Here is a 22,113-nt window from a genome sequence, read left to right as displayed (position 1 = left end):
CCTGAAATCCTGAAGTCCACCCCCTTTCCTGTCCCTGTTTGCATAGAATAACTGTTGCCCACACAAGCTGCCGGGCACTTTGGACCCAAACTGAGCTTTGTACCCTTTTGCAACTCAATTCAATGTATTCTTTGCTCAATAGAAACACCGGAAAACTAACTCTGGTTGATGGACCCCATGAGTCTGCACAATAAGAGGACAGAGATGGTCCATGACAGTCATCTGCAACAAGGATACAAGGGTGAAGCTACCTTTAGTTGGGATTGCATTGGGGTTCACTGCTCAGCTCCAGACTTTCACATAATATTTCTATCCCTCCTAGATGCTTTAAGACTTTTAAATAACAGACCACCAAATACATTTAGCACTCACTCATCAGGCAAATTCTTATTATGCATGTCGTAAGTACCAGGCTCTGTCCTGGGCTTTGGGCCATGTATATAGATGCTCTCAGGAGCAGGGGAACACGCAATGAATTTCCAAGCACTGAGGTTATCAAGGGCTTCTAACCCTCCCCCACTCCCTTCATAATGGGCAGGATGGTTCTAATTCTGTGAGTTAAGAAAGTGATACCGCCGGGCTGTGGTGGCGCACGCCTTTAATCCCAGCACTCGGGAGGCAGAGCCAGGCGGATCTCCGTGAGTTCAAGGCCAGCCTGGGCTACCAAGTGAGTTCCAGGAAAGGCACAAAGCTACACAGGGAAACCCTGTCTCGAAAAACCAAAAAAAAAAAAAAAAAAAGAAAGAAAGTGATACCAAAAAGGCCCACACAGTTTCCATCCCTAAACAGCATAACCAGGTGGACGAGACAGTAGCTACATATAGCTGTTGCTGAGGATAAAGAAAAATCTGCTTTAAGAGGTTTGGCTTGTAAGGACACCAGGAGATGGGTTCCGGTGTTACCTTCAGGACTGACCCTGTGTCCATCGGAGCCCCGGCTCCATCAATTGTACAAGAGTCAGGCCAGATCTTGGCACCCGCTCTGCTCATTAAGTATCTGTGACTTGAAATCAACTGCTTTTCTTTCCGATTCCTCAAAATGGATTTACTTTAGAAATCAGGAAGGGAGATGACTCAGACGGATGGTAGGAAGTGGTGTAGTGTATTACAAAGGCCATCTGTGGACGACTGTGTCCGTACTTCCTACTTCAGCAAGAACTCTTCCCTAAATTGCCTTAGACTAAGTCTGCCTATCTCTCTAATCCTAAAATTTTTAAATGTATAAACAGCACTGAGCAAGAAGCCACAAGCTCGAATCCAGCAAAGTCTGGCTCAGGGGAGATGACCCTACCCTGCATCTTGTGTTCCTGGACAGTGTGCTCCTGACTCCATGTTGCCTGGGCACAGAAACCCACTCCCTGCCACTTCTTCCTTCCCTAAGCTGGGGGCTGCTGTCTTTGAAGGATTAGGAGAGGGGAAGAATAGCCACTGAGAACTGGAGTAAGAAAGAAGGGCTCAGCCTCTGGTCCCAGATCGGCTTCTGCTTGATGGATCTCGAGGATCTCTTCCACACTCTTTGCCTCAGTTTCTCTATCTGTAAAGTCTGATGTTTGGAACAGGTTACCCTCGAGACCCACTCTTCACTGCTAAAGTGATGCTTCTTTCTGTGACTCGCTAATGGACACATCAAGGCAGAGACAATTTCCCACCAGGTAGGAAGTTGACATGCTAAGGAACGGCAGGGAATGTGGGCCAAAGCATAAAAGCAAATGGAACTGACTTAGGAACATCAGGACCTAGGACCTGCAAGGTGTGGGAGTCAGGCAACGGACAAGTCAGAAATGGCAAGATTTTTTGATAGAGAATTTTTTTTTTAAATGATACCACTAAAAGGTGATAGAAGGCTGGGTATGGTGGTGCACACACACCTGCTGTAATCTCAGCACTCAGGAGGCAGAGCCAGGAGGATCAGGAGTTCAAAGGCAGTCTTGGCTACATAGTGAGTTCTAGATCAGCCTGACTACCTGAAACCTGGTCTCAAAAAAAAAACCAAATAGCTGGGCGGTGGTGGCGCACGCCTTTAATCCCAGCACTCGGGAGGCAGAGCCAGGCGGATCTCTGTGAGTTCGAGGCCAGCCTGGACTACCAAGTGAGTTCCAGGAAAGGCGCAAAGCTACACAGAGAAACCCTGTCTCAAAAAACCAAAAAAAAAAAAAAAAACCAAATAAATGGCGGTCTAACACAGTAGCTGTTGGCCTAACACAGTCTAACATACTACTGCTGGTGTCAAACTACCTGCAGTCTAGCAGTACAGACCTCTGGAAAACTGCTCAACCTCTCTATTTGTTACCTGTACCATAAGAAGAAACACGACCTCACCGGGGTTTAAGAACAACTAATACAACTAATAACCCTCCCTGTTGGCTGTTCGTTCAGCGGTAGAGCTCTGGCCTAGCCTGTGCAAGGCCCGGAGTCAACCTGCAGCAATCACTAGATAAATAAATAACACGCTTTGTGCCTAGCTCACAGAAGCACCTTCTAATTATGCTCTTTTATTGTATTACTATAGTAATGTGCATTATATTTTGCTATTATTACTAAGAAGAAAAGACATACAGATTCTAGTCATGTTCTCTCACTAGTGACCTTGAGTTCAAGTTCCCCATTTGTAACATCAAAAGCTGAACAAAAACTTTTCTAAAACTGGAAGTTCTCTCTCTCTCTCTCTCTCTCTCTCTCTCTCTGGGGGGGGGGGGTCACGTGAGCATTTGAAGGATTATGCTTGGGTTCTCCATAAAGACTTCAAATTTTCTGTGTTTCCAATTTCAATGATAGTCTAAACAAATTCTGGTACACTTATGTGGATTTACTTATTTTAGCGTAAGTTCTGGCACAAGCCGTCAAAGCTCGGGTTTGTATTAGTGTACGCAACTGTCCAACTGTAACAGGCTCCTGATGGCATCGAACTAAAGGGAAGTCAAATAGTAACACTGATGAAGAATTCAATCATTAGCACAAAGTCATATAGACTGGCCAAATTCAAAATGACCAGCATTGCATCATCCACCACCATAGTTCATGTGGCAACTCATAATTAGGATTTCAGCTAAACAAAGCCAGTTTTCTTACTACACTCGTGGTGATAATTTGAATTGTAACACTGTTGTTCTCAATTTTGTTTGCATTTGATTTGTAAATCTATATGGGAAACTACGGTTCTCTCATCAGGGTTTAAGTCTATTGTTACTTACATAATTAAGTCACTTTATAATCAAAACATTAGTACACAAAAGGATACCTTGGTATGTTTGTTCTCTTAAAAAAAGAACTTCCAGTGACACCGAATATTTTACTTTCAGAATCACTGACTGAGGTTCACCATAGGTCTTGGAGTTTCAGAAGATTGCTTTGGTTAATGGACAGGTTGAACGTCATTAAGTTAGGCAAGTGGGGATGCAGGCTTGGGGTCCAAGAAAAGTACAAGACAGGAAACAGGTTTAGAAGTGAGCTACAGAGATGTAGCTAAGCCAAGAGGACTCAGAAAGAATGGTCGGAGATAAAGGCACCACAGCGAAGGCTGACCTCAGGGAGCTCACCTTGCCCTACAGGCTTCACATTCCTCCATGGACAAAGGACATTCACCCGCCACAAAGCAATGGCGGGCTTGTCAGAGTACTCAAAGAAATGCTGGCCCACATGGGAAGTGAGAGGCTTAGATACCTCTACAGAAAGGACAAGTCTCAGTTACTATAATCTTCCAGGCTGCTGTCGAAGCTGAAGGAGGCAGTCCAGCCTAATGCTGAGATCGCCAGGCACATCTCTGAGGCTGCTTCAGTACCTCACTTCACAAAAACATGGGGGCCCACAGGGTGCTTGTGGGTAGCTCCAGATAGCTACCAGAACTTCAGTAAAAGGGGACCATCATGCCAGGCGGTGGTGGCGCACACCTTTAATCCCAGCACTCGGGAGGCAGAGCCAGACAGATCTCTGTGACTTCAAGGCCAGCCTGATCTACAAAGCGAGATCCAAAGGACAGGCACCAAAACTACACAGAGAAACCCTGTCTCGAAAAAAAAAAAAAAAAAGAGAGAGAAAGAGAGAGAGACAATCAGGTGATCGGGGGTCATTATCTGCCAGGTGGCAGAGGTCAGAACTCATGCCCAGGAACTAACAGAAACCCAAGCTAATAGTTCTGCCTGATTAAACACCTCGCCGTGTTAAGCCATGGGACCACATCATAACCACACAGTCCTGTGTCCACAAGTGCCAGACTCATTCATAACCACCATGTGAAAACCAAGAGCACACCTTTCCCCACTCCCTCCTCCAACCCTCAGCCCAGCCCCATGGAGAAAGCAACAAGAACCCCACAGAGAAACCCATGCTTACGGTTTGTCGTCTTCGGAACGTCAGGTTCTTCCACAGCAGCAACCTTAACTGAGGCCAACAAGCCATGTTACCTCTGCTGGCAGCCACAGCGACCTGTGTGTGGCTCGAGAGCCCTGGAGGAAGTAGCCAGAGCACACAGCAGTGACGCTGTGGCTGGTCATTAACTGAAAGATAAAGCAGGAGGAGAGAGATGTCAGTCACGGCTTTGAAACCCTATGCCTGGGAGAGCTGTGGCTCCAACCCTCTCACCAGACACCTGTAACACCCAAAACTATGCCCTGGATCCTCGTCAAAGGGTCATGAGTTACGCTAGACTGCTAACCTCCAGAATCTCTAGCAGACAGAGCTTCCAGGAAGCTTATTGGCTACAGGCTGGGAGCTAGATGCAATGCTTATCACATGAGTGCCACTGATGTGATCATTTAAGAATGAAAAATGTGTTTGTGACAACAGATTTGAAAGAGCAACTACTCCCAGCCAAAAGGGAGGTCAGAAATGGCATCCTGGAGTCCCAGAGGCCTGTCTCCCTTCCCTATGAACATATGCATCCTACCAGGAAATGTCAGCAGCATCTACAAATTCTCCCTCAAGCCTGGAGTGACTTACACTATTTCCTAACATTCACTATAGACAACGTTTTCATCTGGCCACAAAGCTGGGTCCTTCAAGTGATGAATGGCATCATTAGCAAGGCAGTTTCCCTGGGTGGAAAGCTGAGGACTTAGATGATGTGAGTACGCACGGAAGAAATGCCACCAACACCTGGCTCCCAGGTGATAAGGACAAACCTCGTGTTGTGTCTCTGCAGAAAGAAAACAGTATCCCACGGAGAAGAGAGCCAGCCAAGACCTGAGCGCGGCATGGCATCTGTGAAAATGGCAGGCTCCCACCGTGGGGACATATGCAGCACACTTGTGCCATGCTCTGCCTTCACCTGAGCACATGGCCACTTCTACTCAAGTGTCCCAAAGGTCTCCCTGGAGGACTGTTTCACCATATTAGGGGTTTTCACGAACAGGCAGTACAACAGTCTATGTGTCCTAGCTACCCACTACCCAGCTGCATTTATTTAATGCTGGAAAAATGCCAAAGAATTCAGCTAAAGCAAGCTAAGGAATAGATGGAAACTGAGGCATACCAGAAGGAAGAGGGGCACACAGGTTATTAAAGCTGGGACCTGTCAACAGCTGGCAGTCACAAGCCATCAGCAGAAGCCATTATTAGGAAATGACTGTTAATGACCATGGCTTCTAGTGTCCTTTTAGTGTGAATAGGTGAGAAATCCGGCATCAAGTGCTAAGAATACAAGAACCACTCGTGGAGACAACCAAAAGCTGCACTCAAATCTTGATCAGTGCAAAGGTTTCTGATAGCATTGTAGTTCCTTCTGATACCCTTTTGTTCTCTAATACACAAAGACTCAGATTAAACATTTCTAGGGAAAAAAAAAACAAAAAGATAGTTGGAGAAATCACCATGTCCAGAAAAATGGATGCCCTACAACGGTTAATTCTAATTCATTTATTAGTGATACAATACACTGGAAATTCTGAGACAGTTAAACCTTAAAGCCTGCATTATTGTTGCTCAGCAAACCCAAAAAGGGCACAGACCACCCACAGTTCCTCCCTGCAAAAAGAAGACAACTTACGCCAATATCAAGAAGAAGAAGCCCTAGCCAGAATCAGTTGGCTTGCAGTTGAAAGATGCCAATGGACTCACAGCACTGACAGACCGATGACCAAACTATTTTTAAGTGTCACTTAAAATACTGAAGTCAAGAATTAACTGGATTTTTTCTCCTGTTAGAACCACTCTCCAGAAATCATTTAGCTGAGGTATAGGGTTCAGAAACGTTTTTTCAGAGCCCACTGTAAATGGAGGAAAAGCTGGAATACAATACAACATAACAAAAGGAAAACTAACCCTCAGGAAGACCCTGATAGGCACTAGCCCCCAAAGGCCTGCTGTGTCCACGCAACAAGCAACAAGATTTATGCTCTCTGAGCACCAAGTTCCTCGTTCTAACAAGGGGATGCTGTTCTAACACGGGCATCTACCTTCTGTGGTATTCTAAGTATTAAACGAGGTGATAGAAATAAGTTCAGAATGCAGCACAAGGTGTAATTCAAATGCCAAAGAAACTCGGGTTTTCATCAGTGGGACTGTGATAATTTGAATGTAATTGGCCTCCATAAGCTAAGGGGGAGTGTCACTATTAGGAGGTGTGGCTTTGTTGGGAGTGGATATGGCCTTGTTGGAGGAAGTGTGTTACTTTGGGGGCAGGCTTTGAGGTTTCCGATGCTCATGATGTCGTCCAGTGTTCAGTCAACTTCCTGTTCCTGCAAGCCAAGATGTAACCAGTACCATGTCTGCCTGCACACTGCCATGCTCTCCTTCATGATGATGATGGACTGAACCTCTGAAGTGTAAGTGAGCCCCCTCAATTAAATGCTTTCTCTATGAATTGCCGTGGTCATGGTGTCTCTTCACAGCAATGAAACCCAAACTAAGACACTCCCACTCTTGATTTTCCTGGTACCCTTCAGCAGAGAAATGGCTATATCTTATCCAAAGAGGACATTCTGTTATTTCTAGTTTCTGGAATGGTAAGGGGTGGTTAAAGTAGGAAAGACAAGCTCTGAATAGCTTAGCGTTGGTCTATGGGGCCAAATCCATGTCTGGAATTGTTTCCTGACCCCCGAGCAGAGCTGTTCAGAGAAAGAGAAGAGAGCACAGCCCTACACAACACTCAAGCCATGAGAGGAGAAAGCACTGCCCTCCACAAGGCTTAGGAGATGAGAGAAGAGAACCCAGCCCCACAGGGTGCCTGTGAGACCAGAGAAGAAAAAACGACTGAGAGTTTCTGAGTCTCTGAAACCATTTTGGACCCCAGGCTCCCCAGGGACACAGGAAGAATGTCACGAGGCTAGAGGAACCGTTCTTCTCTGGCTGTGCAATATGCAAACAGGTGACATTCCAGCCCAGTCCCTCCTGCCCACCTCAGCACTTCCTGGACACCTGCATAATTCTCACCCACGCCTCGATCTCAGAACACAGAGATCGATGCTGAGGGCAACTTTACGCAAAGGGAGGTGAGCAATGCCTAAGCCCTTCTGCCCAGGTAACAAAAGCCAAAAGGCAATGGGACATTTCCAAATCAATTTTCCAAGGAAGTGAACAAACCACAAACACTACCAAAAGAAGAAAAAAAAAAAGGCGAGCGGATGCACTGGATTTCTCAATGTTTCAAAGCACAGCACACTCGCTCCTGCCCCTGCACGAATTTCCAGGCACTGGCTGGAAAGGATCCCACTTTAAAATCTTTGCCATTCAATAGGCCACTCCTGTCTTGATCCTGCATGCCTACAGCAGCAACTCCAACTGGCTTCCTTAGCTCCAGGCTCGCCCCATTCTCCTCCTCTTTGATACAGAGCACCCAAAGTACTTGACTAAACCAAATAAATATGGCACTTGCCTCCCCTCCACCTGCTTCCCACCACCCTGGATGGAGTCCTCACCAAGGTTTACCCAACCTCCCTGGTGGGTCTCCCACAGCTGTCGCCTCCCCTCGCCTGCTTGGCAACACCCTGGAGGACTCACAGGCTAGGAACATGAGGCAATCTCTCCTATCCTAGGACCTCACTGTTGTGCTGCTTTGCCTGGAACACCTTCTCCAGCACTGGGTGCCTGCCTAATTCCTCCACGATTCTGGGCCTCCACTAGCTGCTACTAGCTCAGGAATCCTTCCTGATCGCCTCTCTCTACCCACATCTGAAAGAGAAAAGTGTCTCCAGTGCTTTCCCTTGCAGGGTCTGTCCCCTTCTGAGTCAGGACAGGAGTATTCCTGGTCTTTCATCTCTGTTATCTCCAGTATGCAAATAAAATCAGTACTGGCTTGTTGCGAGCACTCAGGGGATTTGGCCTCAATTAATTTTTTAAAAGATGGCCATGAGAAACAGGGTCTCAGAATTTAAGGGTGGTGGCATTCTTGGGCCTGTGGTAACTGATTTCTCAAGCTTGATTAACTGATTCAGGCAAATTGTCCCCAGAGAGGGAGTCCTGTGTTCAGTTGCTTCCCTGGCATACTCAAGAAGGTCACAAAGGACTGCAGAGCTTCCCTGGTGACTCCTCAGGCATCCTGGGGAACAACAGTGAATCCAAGTCTACTTTTGCATAAACGTCAGGGTTAGCTAAGAACCAAGTAGACCTCCCAAGACCACCAGGGTCATGGAATTGGCTTTCTGCCAAGCTTCATGCTCAAGTCTTTGGAGCAATCCCTCCGGTTCTCATCATTAGTCCCACTTACCAATCTGATAATTTCCACATCCCCACTCTGATTTGTGCAAGATAGATCTGGACAAAGTGACTGCTCTATCCTTTCACTAATTTGTTTAGCAATTTTCACTTCAAATGCCTCTGGCATTTTCAAGTTTTTAGAATCTACAGAATACAAAAGTCTGCTAAAACATAACCTTCCTAAATATGCAAAGATACTTACAGCATTACTTATAGGGAAATGCAAATTAAAAACACAATGAGATATCCCTATGCACACACTAAACTTAAAAGCACTAGCAAGTGTGTGAAGTAATCAAACGCAATACACCAACTTCAGGAACATGAGACGCAAGTGCCACTTTGGAAAAGTTTGGCAGTTTCTTATAAAGTTATGCATTCAGTTCTGAAATGATCCAACCATCCCTCCCTAGGTATTTTACGCCAAAGAAATGAGAGCCAAAGTCCACACAAAGACATATGCAAATGTTTAAGGAAGCTTTATACAGAAAAGCCAGTTGAAAACAACCATATGTCCATCAACGAGAATAAATGTAAACGGAGTATTACTGGACAACAAAAATGAGTAAATCACTGGCACACGCAACAACACAGACAAATCTCAACAGCTGTACTCTTAGAGAAATAAAGCAGACACAGAACTCAATGACACACTATCTGATTTGATTAATTAGACACATGAAGCCGGACGTGGTGGCCCATGCCTTCAATCCCAGCACTCGAGAGGCAGGCAGAGCTCTGAGTTTGAGACGAATCCACAGAGCTAGTTCCAGGACAACCAGGGCTACACTGAGAAATTTGTTTCAGAAAAGAAAGAAAGAAAGAAAGAAAGAAAGAAAGAAAGAAAGAAAGAAAGAAAGAAAGAAAGAAAGAAAGAAAGAAAGAAAGAAAGAAAGAAAAAAAAACACTATGGAAAAAGTGAGACTGAAACCAGGTCTCTGGGGTCAGAGGTTATAGGTGGCGAGGAGATAAGACCACAAAGGAGCATGAACTATTCAATATTGGGAAAGTGGCTGGAGTTACACCATCGTGTACATCTGTGAAAAATCCAACTGCATACTTTAAAGGGGTACATTTTACAGAATGTAAATCACACATCAATAAACCCAACACCAGACAATCTTTCTATTATAATAGCTAGCATATCCCACGAGTCCAACTATGCCTTAGATCTAAGGACTGAATAATATGAAGCCTGATTATGGATTCCCTGAGAGGGGATACTGTCGGTAAATATGCAGTCATTACTTAATAATTCGGCCAGACAACCTCAACCACAATTCTGCCAGGCTCCTATTAACCACAACAAATATTTAGTGCGTGCCTATCACAGGTCATGTGCTGCTCCAGATCCTGAATAGCATAGATCCTGTTCTCAGGACCCCTCTATTTTATGAGAGAAAGTGGGAAAGGCAACATGGGAGGGAGGTCCCCGCTGATGAAGCATCTCTAGAATGAAGAAGTGAGAGACTGGGTCGACCTTCCGTTGCCACCAAGGGTCACGTAAGTATCAACAAGCATGACAAATTTTTTTCACTTTTCCCTAAAACAAACTGGAAAGATAAAAGTCTATAACACTAGCAAAAGGAAACACACACGGGGGGGGGGGGGGGGGGGGGGGGGGGGATGAACTTCATAGGAAACTTGATGGGAAGGGAAAACGATGATCCTCATCACTCTGTACTCTGCTTACCACCCCCTTTCTGACCAGGACATTTTGACCTTTTGAACTTGACATGTGTACCTCAAAGAGAGATGAGACCAGATAACTACCAAAGAGCAGAAGGAAGAAACGTAATAAAGGGCAAAGTAGAAGAATTCCTCCCCCTCAGCTGGCACAGTCCAAAGAAAAACAAGAACTCCTTCCCAAGACCACCTCTACCCTGAAGCATTCAGGCTCTTGAAGGAAATGCAGGAGAGGAAGTGTGTGTGGTCACACTGTTACTAAAAAACACTGCTGTATGGGAACAAAAGGTTGGGCCTGTCCCGTTCCTTCCTGCAAGAATCCAGTCAGGAGTCCGGTGCTAGGCTCCATCAGAGGGAGTCACTCATCCCACGCCCGGCAATGCCTTCGCTAATGCCTGTTTCCCAATAGCCAAAGTCCCCAAGCAGTAACCACAAGTGTCAGGTCATGGAACTGAAAGTCGGTCCTTTGGGACAGGAAAGGAGTGAGGGCTCCTAAATCTGTGTTACATTTGATCTCTGTACTTGTAGACCGAATGCCTTGGGATTTAGGAGACAACCCCCATCATACTCTCCTGCAACCTTACAGGCGAAGATGTTAAGGACCCCCAGAAGCAAATGCCTTACCTACACTTCTGAGCTGGCACTCAGACAGCTCTTCAATCACCTTTTTGAGGACAGTCACATGCCTTTTCCCACTAAGCTGTTTCTCTTATGACTCTGTTTACTCTTCTGAATGTATTTCTCTTACCAGTTCCATCCAAACAGTTCATCAACTCAGGATGCACACCTAGCAACTGATTTTCATTTTGGGGGAACAATTGTTATATGAGTTAGTCTCCCAAACGTTCAATAAATAAATGAGTGTGCGTCTCTGTGCATGTGTGTATGTTCTGCTTTCAGATCACCACCACCACCACAGTTTGCAGAAACAAAATGCACGGTGAAATTTATCACCATAGCTGCAGGCACGTCTTAATACAATGGTCTGTAAATTTCCTTTTCTTAGGTGAGGTAAAAGGGGCAAATAAAGACTGCATATCTGTGGTGTTCCATATCATGAAATGGTGAGGCAGTCAACTCCAAAGCAGCAGGTAGGCCCAACCGTAGCGGATCTGCAAAGGGGCCGAGCTCAACTGATTGCCCATTCAAGCGGTACTGATGCAAAAACAAGAGGCGCAGACCAGGCTCGTGCCTCATCCCCAGGGAGTTGTGCAAGGTCCTGTGATATCGGGTGTGAAACCCGGAAGTCCAACAGAGTGCGCTTGCTTTAGAAAAGGCCTATTCTCTAATAGCCTCTCAGAGCCTCTGTCTCTGGATCAGTAGCCATGTTCAGGGAGAAGCCTAATGAGGTTATTAAAGGCCAGGAGACCCTGCATGCACAGGCTCGCTGCACCCATGATTTAAGACCAGACTTAAATCAAGGCTGCTGTGGGAGGGATTATGAGACATCCTATAAATTTCTCCAAGGGTAACCCCCCAGTTTACTACATGCCTGAAACTAAGCCGACTGCCTTGATGTAGCTTTCCTGGCCTCCAGTCACTGGCTCACTCCTCCTAAAGTCATGCTCCTTAGTGGTCCCTTATATACTGCCCCCATCCTGAACCCTCCAACCATATCATAGAGTCCCCACGGAACAGGTCTGAGTAACAGAGACCTACAGATGGACCACAAGCTGGCACTCAGCTACGCCAGAAATGATGCTGCTACCTAAAGGTAGTATTTTAACCTGAAATTTGTGAAAAACAAAATGCGCAAGAGGTCCGCAAACCAAAAATCAACCTCAAAATGAATTCATCCTGTCATTCCAGGAAAGCTTCACTATTTCACAGGAGGCTGTGCTAAAAGCCATCCAATTAAAAATACAGATTCAATGGAATGCTATCAACCCTAGTAATTATAACTAGGGAGGTAGAAGGGCTCAAAGTAACCAATGCATCATGGGTACTTCCTTATTCATAACAATAAGATTATAAACAGCTGCACACATTTCTTTTTCCAACCTGGAACACATATCCAAGTTCCAAGACAAAATTCTTTGCTAACAGCCTAATTTACAGTACAAGAGCTATGAAATAAAAAATGAAAACTAAAAGCTGAAGTAAGAAAGGCATGAATGGTGTGCCAATCTGTAAGGCGCCTTTGAGAAGCAATTCCTCATGCTGTTGACATTTCTATTCTACAAGAGACCCTAAATGTCTAAAGCTTCCCCCATGACGTCACTGATAGTTAGACAGTCAATGGCCCTATTTATCACCCTCAGTATTCCAGTGTTGCTACCAGCTAAACAAACGGTCTCACGACTTTTTGAAACACTTAAAAGCCAGGTTTTTCTGGAAGCAGATCTGAATCAAACCCAAATCCTTGTTTCTCTGTGGTAAAATTAAGGCAAAATTCTAACCAAATGTTACGAGATTGCCCCTCACCTCCCACTGATTCAAAAAAAAAAAAAAAAAAAAAACAGCAAACTTCAAAGGAAGAATTTAGCAAATAATACAGTATTTGCTTTTTCCCTGGTCAGGGGTAGGTAGCACATAGGGAAATGAAACTTCTCTTAGTCAAGAGCTCAACCTATCAGCATGACTGATTCGTCATAAGGTGAAGTATAAAAACTTCAACTGTGATCATAATGCTAGAATAAGAGTGGCAAGAGAGTATTGCATTCCTTAACTTTCATCTACAAGCTACCTGCAAGCCCAGGTTTGCAGACAAATCTGACTGGATCATGCTCCCTGTTGCTCTAAGAAGGTTTTCCAAGAACATCTTGGGAGGTGTGGTTCAGTGGCATATTAGCAACAATCACTGTATCTGGCTTATATCTCTGAAGGATGCTCTGGTGCTGGAGTCTGAGAACATTCACTGACTCTGGGACCCTTGAGACTCTGAGGCCCTGCATCCTCTGCATAAAACAGTGCTAACAATGTATATAAAACATTCATCCAGTTCCTGGAACAAAGTAAGTACAGTACACATTGTTATTATAATGATGAGCGCTACTCACTTCACAGAGTGCAGCTTTCATCCAGGGTGGGGCTGAGAGTGGGCAGGCCATTAAAGGAATCTCTCTCCTCTCTTGGTCCACAGAGAGTGCACCACTTCCTTCAAGGGCCTTTCCAGAGAACACTGGAGCTCTCTCCAGCGCCCAGAGCATTGGGAAAAATGAAACTTACCTTGGTATCTCTGGTGACACTTCAGGATACCAACATTTTGCTATAAAATCCCCTTATGGGGTCTCTACTATCTCCACACTATCCCATCATTCAGCTATTTTTCTATAGCCCACTGCTGCTTTCCAACAAGTCTTGCTTGGGTCCTGCCCAGGGCTTCCTCTGCCCCATTTTCTCCAGCCTCTAAATCAATCACATTAGAAATCTGGGCCTACCCTGTATCTCTTTTCAGATCTCCCCACAGTCTTCTCAAGGACTGACTTATCAAGTGGGTCCTGCTGAATGATAAGTTGTTTAAATGACGCTAAGTCACGGCAATATTGCCAGCTGTGTTTAAAAAACAACAACAACAACAATAAAACTAAGTTCAAATGGGATAGCATTTCACTTGATTTTCCTCAATGTGTCTCTCATTTATTAGGAATTACGTTACTCTTAAAAAACAACAACAACAACAAAACGAAGTTCAAATGGGATAGCATTTCACTTGATTTTCCTCAATGTGTCTCTCATTTATTAGGAATTACGTTACTCTCAAAAGAGCAATACGGTCTGCAACTGGCCAGGGTGATGTTCTAGGACCCGTGTGAACGTACCAGCTAAGAAGGATGCCTTTCCTAGGAGCTCATCCCCAAACATTAAACATTCAGAACTGCTCAGGACCCTGAAGCTTTAAGCCCACGGGTTCCAAGACTTACTTGAGGAATCCTTTCAACAGCTGGACACAGCTTTTCCACTTTTACCAAAGTAAGCTTTTTGTTTGATTGATTTTGGTTCAGTTTGGTTTGGTTTTTCAAGACAGGGTTTCTCTGTGTAGCCCTGCTTATCCTGGAACTCGGTCTGTAGACCAAGCTGCCCTTAAACTCATAGATCCACCTGTCTCTGCCCCAGTGCTAGGATAGGATTAAAGGCGTGCGCCACCACCCGTCTGGCATCCAAACTGAGCTTTTATTTATCCACCGCCAGTTTGGAGAGCAGGTGACTGACACCAGGACCCTTCTCCAGACTGCCTTTTCCCCAGCCAGCTCCTGAAGCAGTGTAAACAGATGCAATGTGTCCCAAACACGTCAGTTTCATAGCACAGCAAGCGCCAACTAACTAGATAAGTGAGAATTCCATGGGTTTGCCAGCTCAGGCACAGAGGCACACTCCTTCCCTCCAAACGTACAGACATCTTCTCCACAAAAAGCCAAACAAACCACTTTGCTGGCTACCTAATTAGAGGAAGAGTAGAAAAAGGAGTAAGTCTACAACTTATTCTGAAAAACAAAACCTTATGGGTGTGTTCATGTTTTATTTGTTAGTACTGACAACGCAAACACTGTTATTTGAGGTTTGGGAGGATCCTGCAAAAAAGAAATCCATCTCAATTGAGCCCAGTATTATCAAGACTCTATGCATTTTTCTTGAAAAGTGACTCTGTTACTAAGGTTCCACACATCAAATATTCAGAGTACCAAAAGAAAAGTATGCAGGGGAAATGGAACTAAACAACTGGGTGGGACTTCAGCTAGCCTGCTTTAGACACACACACACACACACACACACACACACACACACACACACACACACACACCCCACGGGGGTGGGCGGGAGAAGAAACTGTGATTTTACGTTGCCTTTTAAAAATTCACACACTCCAGTCTCCAAGCCAACAGTGTACTAAGTGGCTCCATCAGGTGAGAGCCAGAATCCCCAAATGGAGCTGTTGAGGACAGAGTGCCCTGTTGGTCTCTGCAGGCACATCCACTCACTCCTCTTAATGAAAGCCACCAAGTCCACTCCTCAGCAGGGGACAGAGCCACGCTCTGGTCATGTGAAATGTGGCCAGCGCTGCAAACAGGGAAAAGGCAACGTTGCCATTAAATTTGCAAATCCCCTAAGACTGACAACTGAATAAATACAACGTGACCAAAGGCTTACTTTATTTTTAATTCAAAATCTTACTACAATTAACACGATCATTAACATTTTTCAAAAAAATACACCTGCCTCAAATAACAATTAACACTAACCAACCAAGATTAGTGTCAGGATTTGTACTTTTGCATAAAGAAAACAGCACCCAGAAAACCCTCAACATCCAGGATTTCTGTAGAAATTTCCTTCTCATTTGAACTTAGAGCTAAAGGACACTTTGTATTTGAGAGAACAAGGAGAGTTCCAGGTGGGAAACTCCTTATGATTAAAACTGGCCCAACAGAGACCACAAACAAACGAGGCAGGCCAATATTAGGAATCCAGTGTCCATTTAAGCCATGCATTTAGCCTTTTCTGTACACAATTCCTCTTTTCTCTCCTAAAGGGCACTGGGACTCTCCAAATTCTGACAGAGGATAAAGAAGCAGGATTAAAGAAGCAACAGACTAACATTTTAATTTCCCATGAATGACTGTTTAGAGAGTGAACTGAGGCAGGGCATCCTACCACTTTGGGACACAAAACAAAGGACAGATCTTTATTATGAAGAGACTAGAACGGAAGATGTTAAAAACAAAATGAGGCTGGAGAGATGGCTCCATGGTTAAGAGCACTTGTTGCTCTTGCAGAGGACCTGGGTTCAATTGCCAGAACCCACACAGTGGCTCACAACCATCCATAGTTCCACAAGATCCAACGCCCTCTTCCGACCTCACCAAGCATTCACTTGGTACGCAGACACATATGCAGGCAAAACACACATAAAATGAATAAATCTAATTAAAAAATTTTAATAAAGATTTAAAAATAAACAACAAAACAAAACAACATTGCCAGGGCCTGAAATACCCAGAAGCCATAGAAAATGCAATCTAACCAGCTTGAGAAACCACGGCACTACCCCTACTCCCAACGTTTAAAAAAAAGGGGTCGGGTCTGCTTCCTCATACCCTGAGAGAAAGGGTGCACAGCATTCACTTTGGGAATTAATATCAAAATGCTTCTAGGAGCAGGAGCACAGGAGAGTGAGTTTCCTAACAGTTTCAAGGAACAATGTCCCGGAGGAGACAGCAAGAAAAAAGTTGCTGTATTGGCGGTCTTGAATGTCTTTTTAAAGGCCTATGAGTTAAAGGTTCAGTCATAGAGTGTTGTAATTAGGAGGTAGTGGGACAGATGTGATGCAGAGCCTGGCCTAGCAGTTCCACAGGTCCCCAAAGAGGGCCGTGGTACCTTTCCCCTTCCTTCCTCTAGTCAGCTGTTAACACCTGGACTGATCCCATTCCTGACTACTGTGTGTCCTCGAAGCCTTGGAAATGATGCACAAAACACCCAAAAAAAAGTGTGGAAAACAGAAATAATGCATAAGAGGCTACTGTAACTTTTTAAAGTGTTTAAACATCTAAATCACCTTAATGAGGTATGCTTATCCATAAAAATAAATTAAAGCATGATTTAATTTGAATGTGGACCATCATAGACTATTGTCTCAAATCACATCTTCCTCAGAAGGGGAAATGGAACTGGGTGAGGAGAACTCTTCATTCTACTGAGTGTGCTAGCCTTAAATAATGTAAACACGTACAAAGTTTACCAATGTTCATCGTCGTATTATTCACTAACACTTTTCTGAGAATGTCTCATTTGTCTGGGTCATTTTAGAACACAGGGAAGCAAGCAGCACCCAGCCTCTTACCTGAGTGCTTCTAGTCAGTATTTGTCCATTTCTATATGAAAGAGGCGGTGAAGTGCTAGGGGAAACTGAGTCAGAGACCTCTCTTTAGAAAGGCATGTGTGCCACAGGAAGACCAAAGTTTAATTATAATTTTGGAAACTACACTACGTACATGACATGGATGAGCAAGGAAATCAGCTCCTATGGAGGGCAGAGTGGGAGGGAGTTGTGGGTCCAGGTGACTCCTGAGGAAGGGGACTTTTCTTCCTGTCAGTCCTCAAGGAGGCTTACGAATCTAGAGGGTTTTGTATTTATTTTCCAAAATGGATAAAAGTAAAATAGGATTTCAAACTCTTCTTTTCCTCTTTGTTTTAGAAAACAAATGCAATACTCCACAATTGCCAACAATAAACACAAACACACTGCTTTTTTTATGCAGAATGTGGTGTAACCAAAGAGCTGCCTGTGAAAGCCATTTTAGTTCTGAGACTAACTTTCTGACTTTTTGTACTTTTAAAATGTACTGCCTGGCCCCACTAGCTATAGAAAACTACTCTGAGGTCACACACTATTCACAAATAATTGACTGAGGCAAGAGTATTGTGTTCATTTAAATCTAAGTTTTCTTAAAAAAGAGAGAGAGAGAGAGAGAGAGAGAGAGAGAGAGAGAGAGAGAGAGAGAGAGAGAGAGAGAATTGAGCAAATGTTACTGCAGGTTTTCTGCATTGAATTACAACCAAGGTCTCTTCCAGGAGGGAATTTGGCTGACTACCCCCGAACAACAACAGAAACATGATTAGAGTTCCTGATAAAAATGTCAGCAAATGAACACACAGAAAATTCCATTTCACCGCATCTGAAATTGTACCAGTGTCTCCCTTACTTAATGTGGGCAGTTAAAGACTTCTGGAACTGAAGTCAAATCTAAAATCAGCTACTTTTAGCTGGAAAAGTGGAGAGCCAAAGCCTGGGTAGCCTCCTACCTTCTTAATCTGCAGAGTAGACACAAAAAATAATCTTGTTTTGAAGATTAACTCGGTGTTGGAGAAACATTAGAAAAGCACTTGGCATAGAGCACCATGTGTCTATTATTAAGACACAAACCCTGCTATAACTTTGGTATTCAAGATGTTTCATTTGCATATGTAAAGACAGTCTCTAATTTATTTTTAGTGCAGACACTCTACCAATGCAACTAAATCAAACAAATATTCAGAATGATCTTTTAAACTTGATGCCGGAATGACTGACCACTATAATCCCATTACTTATTTAATATCTAGACCATACATAAAGATGTATTTATACTTGAATGTTTTAGAAATGCCAAAGCAACATGTGCTTTTGGTATTTTCTAAAAATCCAGAAAGGTCCTAATTTAAGGGTTTAAAGAAATGTCCATTTAACTATCTTAGAAACTAAAAATAACTTGGAAAAAAAAGCAAAGATCTAACTATTTTCAATCACTACAATACAGACTTAAGCATCCTGGTTTATGAGGTGGAAAAACAACGTCTAAGAAGAAAAAATTTAAATGTAAAAATATTCCAACTCCTCTCCAAATAGGGTAAGACAGCACACAGCTGAGGTGCTAAGTTTCATTCATTATTAACAGTGTTTGCATTGGGGCTTCCAAGAGCAAAGGTGGAAAACTAACAAGCCCTAGTCACCTTTTCCCAATTCCAGCCCAATGCTGTCTCCCACAAAACACAGCAAGTTCCAAATCAAGATACACCCAGGGTCCACTACAGGCCTGCCTTTAGGTACTAACAGAAACACTTAAAAGCGGCTGGATTTCAAATACTCATCTGCAGAGAGATACACATCAGATCCAAGTCACCACCAGTGAGTCAGTTCAGAACATCAGTGACTTTTACAAGGGGTCACATGAATTATTCTATGGCAGCAAATTTTGCTCCAAAAAGGGACTATGAGCATTATGTTGGCTGTAAATTTTCTTCCCTGGCCCCTCTGATTCAACCTGTTCTCACATAAATAATAATTAACCCTGGGCATCACATGTTTTCCAAAAAAATATCCCTACCTACTTTAATGACTTATGACAGCACTGAGGAAAAAAAACATGCTTACAGAAGAAACTAAAATTTATCTTTATTATTTTGTGTATTATTATACTATCAACTCAGACATATTCTCTATGCTTTCTTTAATGTGGGAGAAGTTTTTGCAAAGATAGGAACAAAAATACTACGTTGTCCTTAGGTTTGTAGTTAGACTATGAAAACTGGGCTGAAGGAAAAGGGGAGATGAGAAACCAAGTTCTTTTTGATTGACATTTACGTCTTGTAGCGTATCAATACTTGGGTCCTGGTTAAAAGGTATGACTAGTAAGCGTGTGATTTTGAGGCCGGGGGCGTGTGTCAGGTGTGCTTTGTGGGAGGCGAGGATTGAGACATAGAAAGCGATATACCAATTCTGTTCAAGGAAGTTTTGTGTTTTTGCTTTGTTTTGCTTTTGCTGGAGTGGGGCTAGAACCCAAGGTCTTGTACAAGCTAGATAAACACTCTACCACTGACCTATATCCTAAGCCAAGAAGTTTTCCTTCTGCTTAAATAGCAGTCTGTTGTATATCTATTCTGCCCACGCCCTTTGAGGGATGTCATTGAACAAGTATTGGGTTAGTTTGTTTTTTAAATTGTTGAATACCAATGCAGCAAATGAGGGAAACCAATTATTTTCAGTGCTAGATACTTTTTCCCTTAAAAAAAAAAAAAAAGTTCAATAGTATTTCTCTCCTTTCTGGTAAGTGCAGAAAAAAAAACAGACATTTACCCACAAGCCTGTCACCCGCGAGCACCCTCAAGAACCTTGCTTCATTTTGTAAAGGCCCAGGAGTCAAGAAACGCAATGACAAAAAAAGAAGAAAAAAAAAAAAATTGGCTTCCCGGGCCCCCAGGGTTACTCCCAGTTTGGAAGCACCAGTTTTGACCAGATTCACAGAGAAGCGGAAGGACTACAGACTGTCTAGCACCGGGCCATACCTAGGCCACCCGGCCAGGAGGCGCTGCGGGCTAGTCTCCGGGGGCCACCCGCAGGCCGCCCAGCCCCCACCCCCTGGCGGCGGAGCCCGGCCCAGCACCCGAGCCCCGAGTTCTGCGCCGCCCGCCGGGGTTACTCGCGGTCATTCGGCTGCACTACCTAGCCCCAGCTTCTCTATCGGTGTTCGGCCCCAAGTCGCCCCAAGGGACGGGCAGCAAAAAGCAGGAAGATGGGTCAGAGGGTGAGGGGGAAATGGACACCTCAGTTTGGAGTTTCTGCAGGCTCTCTCAAGTTTTCTGTCTTTAGAAGGAACAACACTCGTCTCCCACTTTGCGCCAGGGGCTGCAGCTCTCTGGAGAGCAGTAAGCCTGTGGGTAGGACCCCTAGGTCAAACAAAGCCCCGAGCCCTCGAGCACGCAAAGACACAAAAGATTCCGTTTGGGACACTTCCTACTCGAGTTCTTTGGAAACAAGGACAAGCCGCCCCAGTCCCGAGTCTCCAAGTCAGAGGCCAACACAGACCACTTCAATAAAGGAGTGGGGACTCTGATGTGACACTTGTGGGCGACGGCCGACCCGGAGCTAGACAAAGGGAGACGCTTCACAGACGATCCTCGTCTCCCCATTCCAGTGACTGCGCCCCTAGGGCGCCCGAGAATCCTGGCTCCCACTGCTCCCGAGGCGGGTCTCCCAGGCCAGAGATGCTCTCCCCGGTCTCCGGCTGGGGAGACCCGAGTGCTACAGTTCTGCATCCCAAGGTTCTCACGGCCCTTCCCAGACATCCTCCCCCAATTTATGCTGCCCCTGTCCTATTTGCATCCCTAGAAGTAGGAAATATGGGGGTTCAAGGACCAAAGTCCAAGAAACGGAGAGCTTCCCAAAGCTTCCTTGGCCCCAAAACAAAACACCCAAGTCACTGAAGAACCTCTTACCTGTTTTCCACTTTGGTGTTTGTGTCTGTTTCTCCCACCCTGTGCACAAACCCTTCCAGAAAGGGGGAGGGAAAAAAGTGGGGGGAAACAGGGAGCAGAGGAGCGCCCCAAACCGGCTGTAGCTGAGCGGGTCCCGCGGCGCCCCTGCCCAGCCCTGCGCTGCGGAGAGAGATGTGGGCTTGGCCGGTCCCGGCCCGCTCGCTCGCCCTCGGAATTACTGGTTTTTGCCGCGACTAGTTCCTTTTATAGATTCGGCTGTGCCGAGCGCCGGGGTTACTACCGGTCAAATGCTGTTCTCTCCCTCTTCCCCCGCCCCCTTCCCGGCCTCTGTTTATGTAGTTCAGTCACTCAGCAGAAAGCACGTGGAGTCGCGGCCCGCCCCTTAAACGGGCGACAGTGCGCCGCGGCGGGCACCGGGGGCGCACGGTGCAGGCTTCGCGGGGTCCGGTTCCGTCGCCCCGGCCCTGACCCGCTAGCCTCCGGAGAACCGGAAACTCCCGGCTTAAGGTGCGCCAAGGACCCCGCGTTCCCAGCAGCGGAGGGAATGGGGAAAAAACGCTTCCTGTAAACTCTTGCTTTTTGCAATAGTTTGGGATTTTTGGTTAATTGGTTGGTCGGTTGAGGGGTGTTTTTTTTTTTTTTGTCCCCTCCCTCCCTCTCTCCCTCTCCCTCTCTCTCCTTGTGTTAGTTTACTCGGCCCCAGGTTGGGAAGGAAGACTGACCTGTCCAGATGTCCAGATGCCCATCATCTCCTGTCTCTTTCTTGCAAAGCCCTAGGTGGGGGTGGGGGTGGGTGGATAGGGTGATTATCAGCCTGATTTTGGTTTCTGCCTCAAACCTTGACTTTGGTTTTTCAAAAGAAGACCTGCTACCTTCGAGAGTCCCAGTCTGCACCTGCTATACACACACACACACACACACACACACACACACACACACACACACACACACACACACTGGGGGAGCGGGGCACAGAAAGACAGATCCCTCAGAAGATCATTGAAGAGTTTCTTGCTTCATCTCTTTCTAAATTGGAGGGGGCTTTGTTTTCATTATAATGCACAGGGCTTGGATTTTAACTCGTAAGGATTTTTCGACTGCCTTGGAAAGG

General features: G+C 45.1%; 1 protein-coding gene across 1 annotated transcript in view; it reads right to left on the bottom strand.

Annotated features, from left to right (window-relative positions):
* Abca1 (ATP binding cassette subfamily A member 1) overlaps positions 1 to 21,257 on the bottom strand; it is a 127,918-nt gene extending 106,661 nt beyond the window's left edge. Inside the window, exons 1-2 of the mRNA XM_052716106.1 lie at positions 21,003 to 21,257; positions 4,329 to 4,492 (exon numbers count right to left, since the gene is read on the bottom strand). Coding sequence (XP_052572066.1) covers positions 4,329 to 4,394 — 66 coding nt within the window. The 5' untranslated portion in view covers positions 4,395 to 4,492; positions 21,003 to 21,257. The remainder of the gene's footprint in view (positions 1 to 4,328; positions 4,493 to 21,002) is intronic.
* Positions 21,258 to 22,113: the final 856 nt, after the last annotated feature.

This window comes from Peromyscus californicus, unplaced genomic scaffold, assembly GCF_007827085.1.
Source record: "Peromyscus californicus insignis strain IS unplaced genomic scaffold, ASM782708v3 Scaffold_5__1_contigs__length_169319896, whole genome shotgun sequence".
NCBI lineage: Eukaryota > Metazoa > Chordata > Mammalia > Rodentia > Cricetidae > Peromyscus > Peromyscus californicus.
This window is presented reverse-complemented; position numbering and strand designations above follow the sequence as displayed.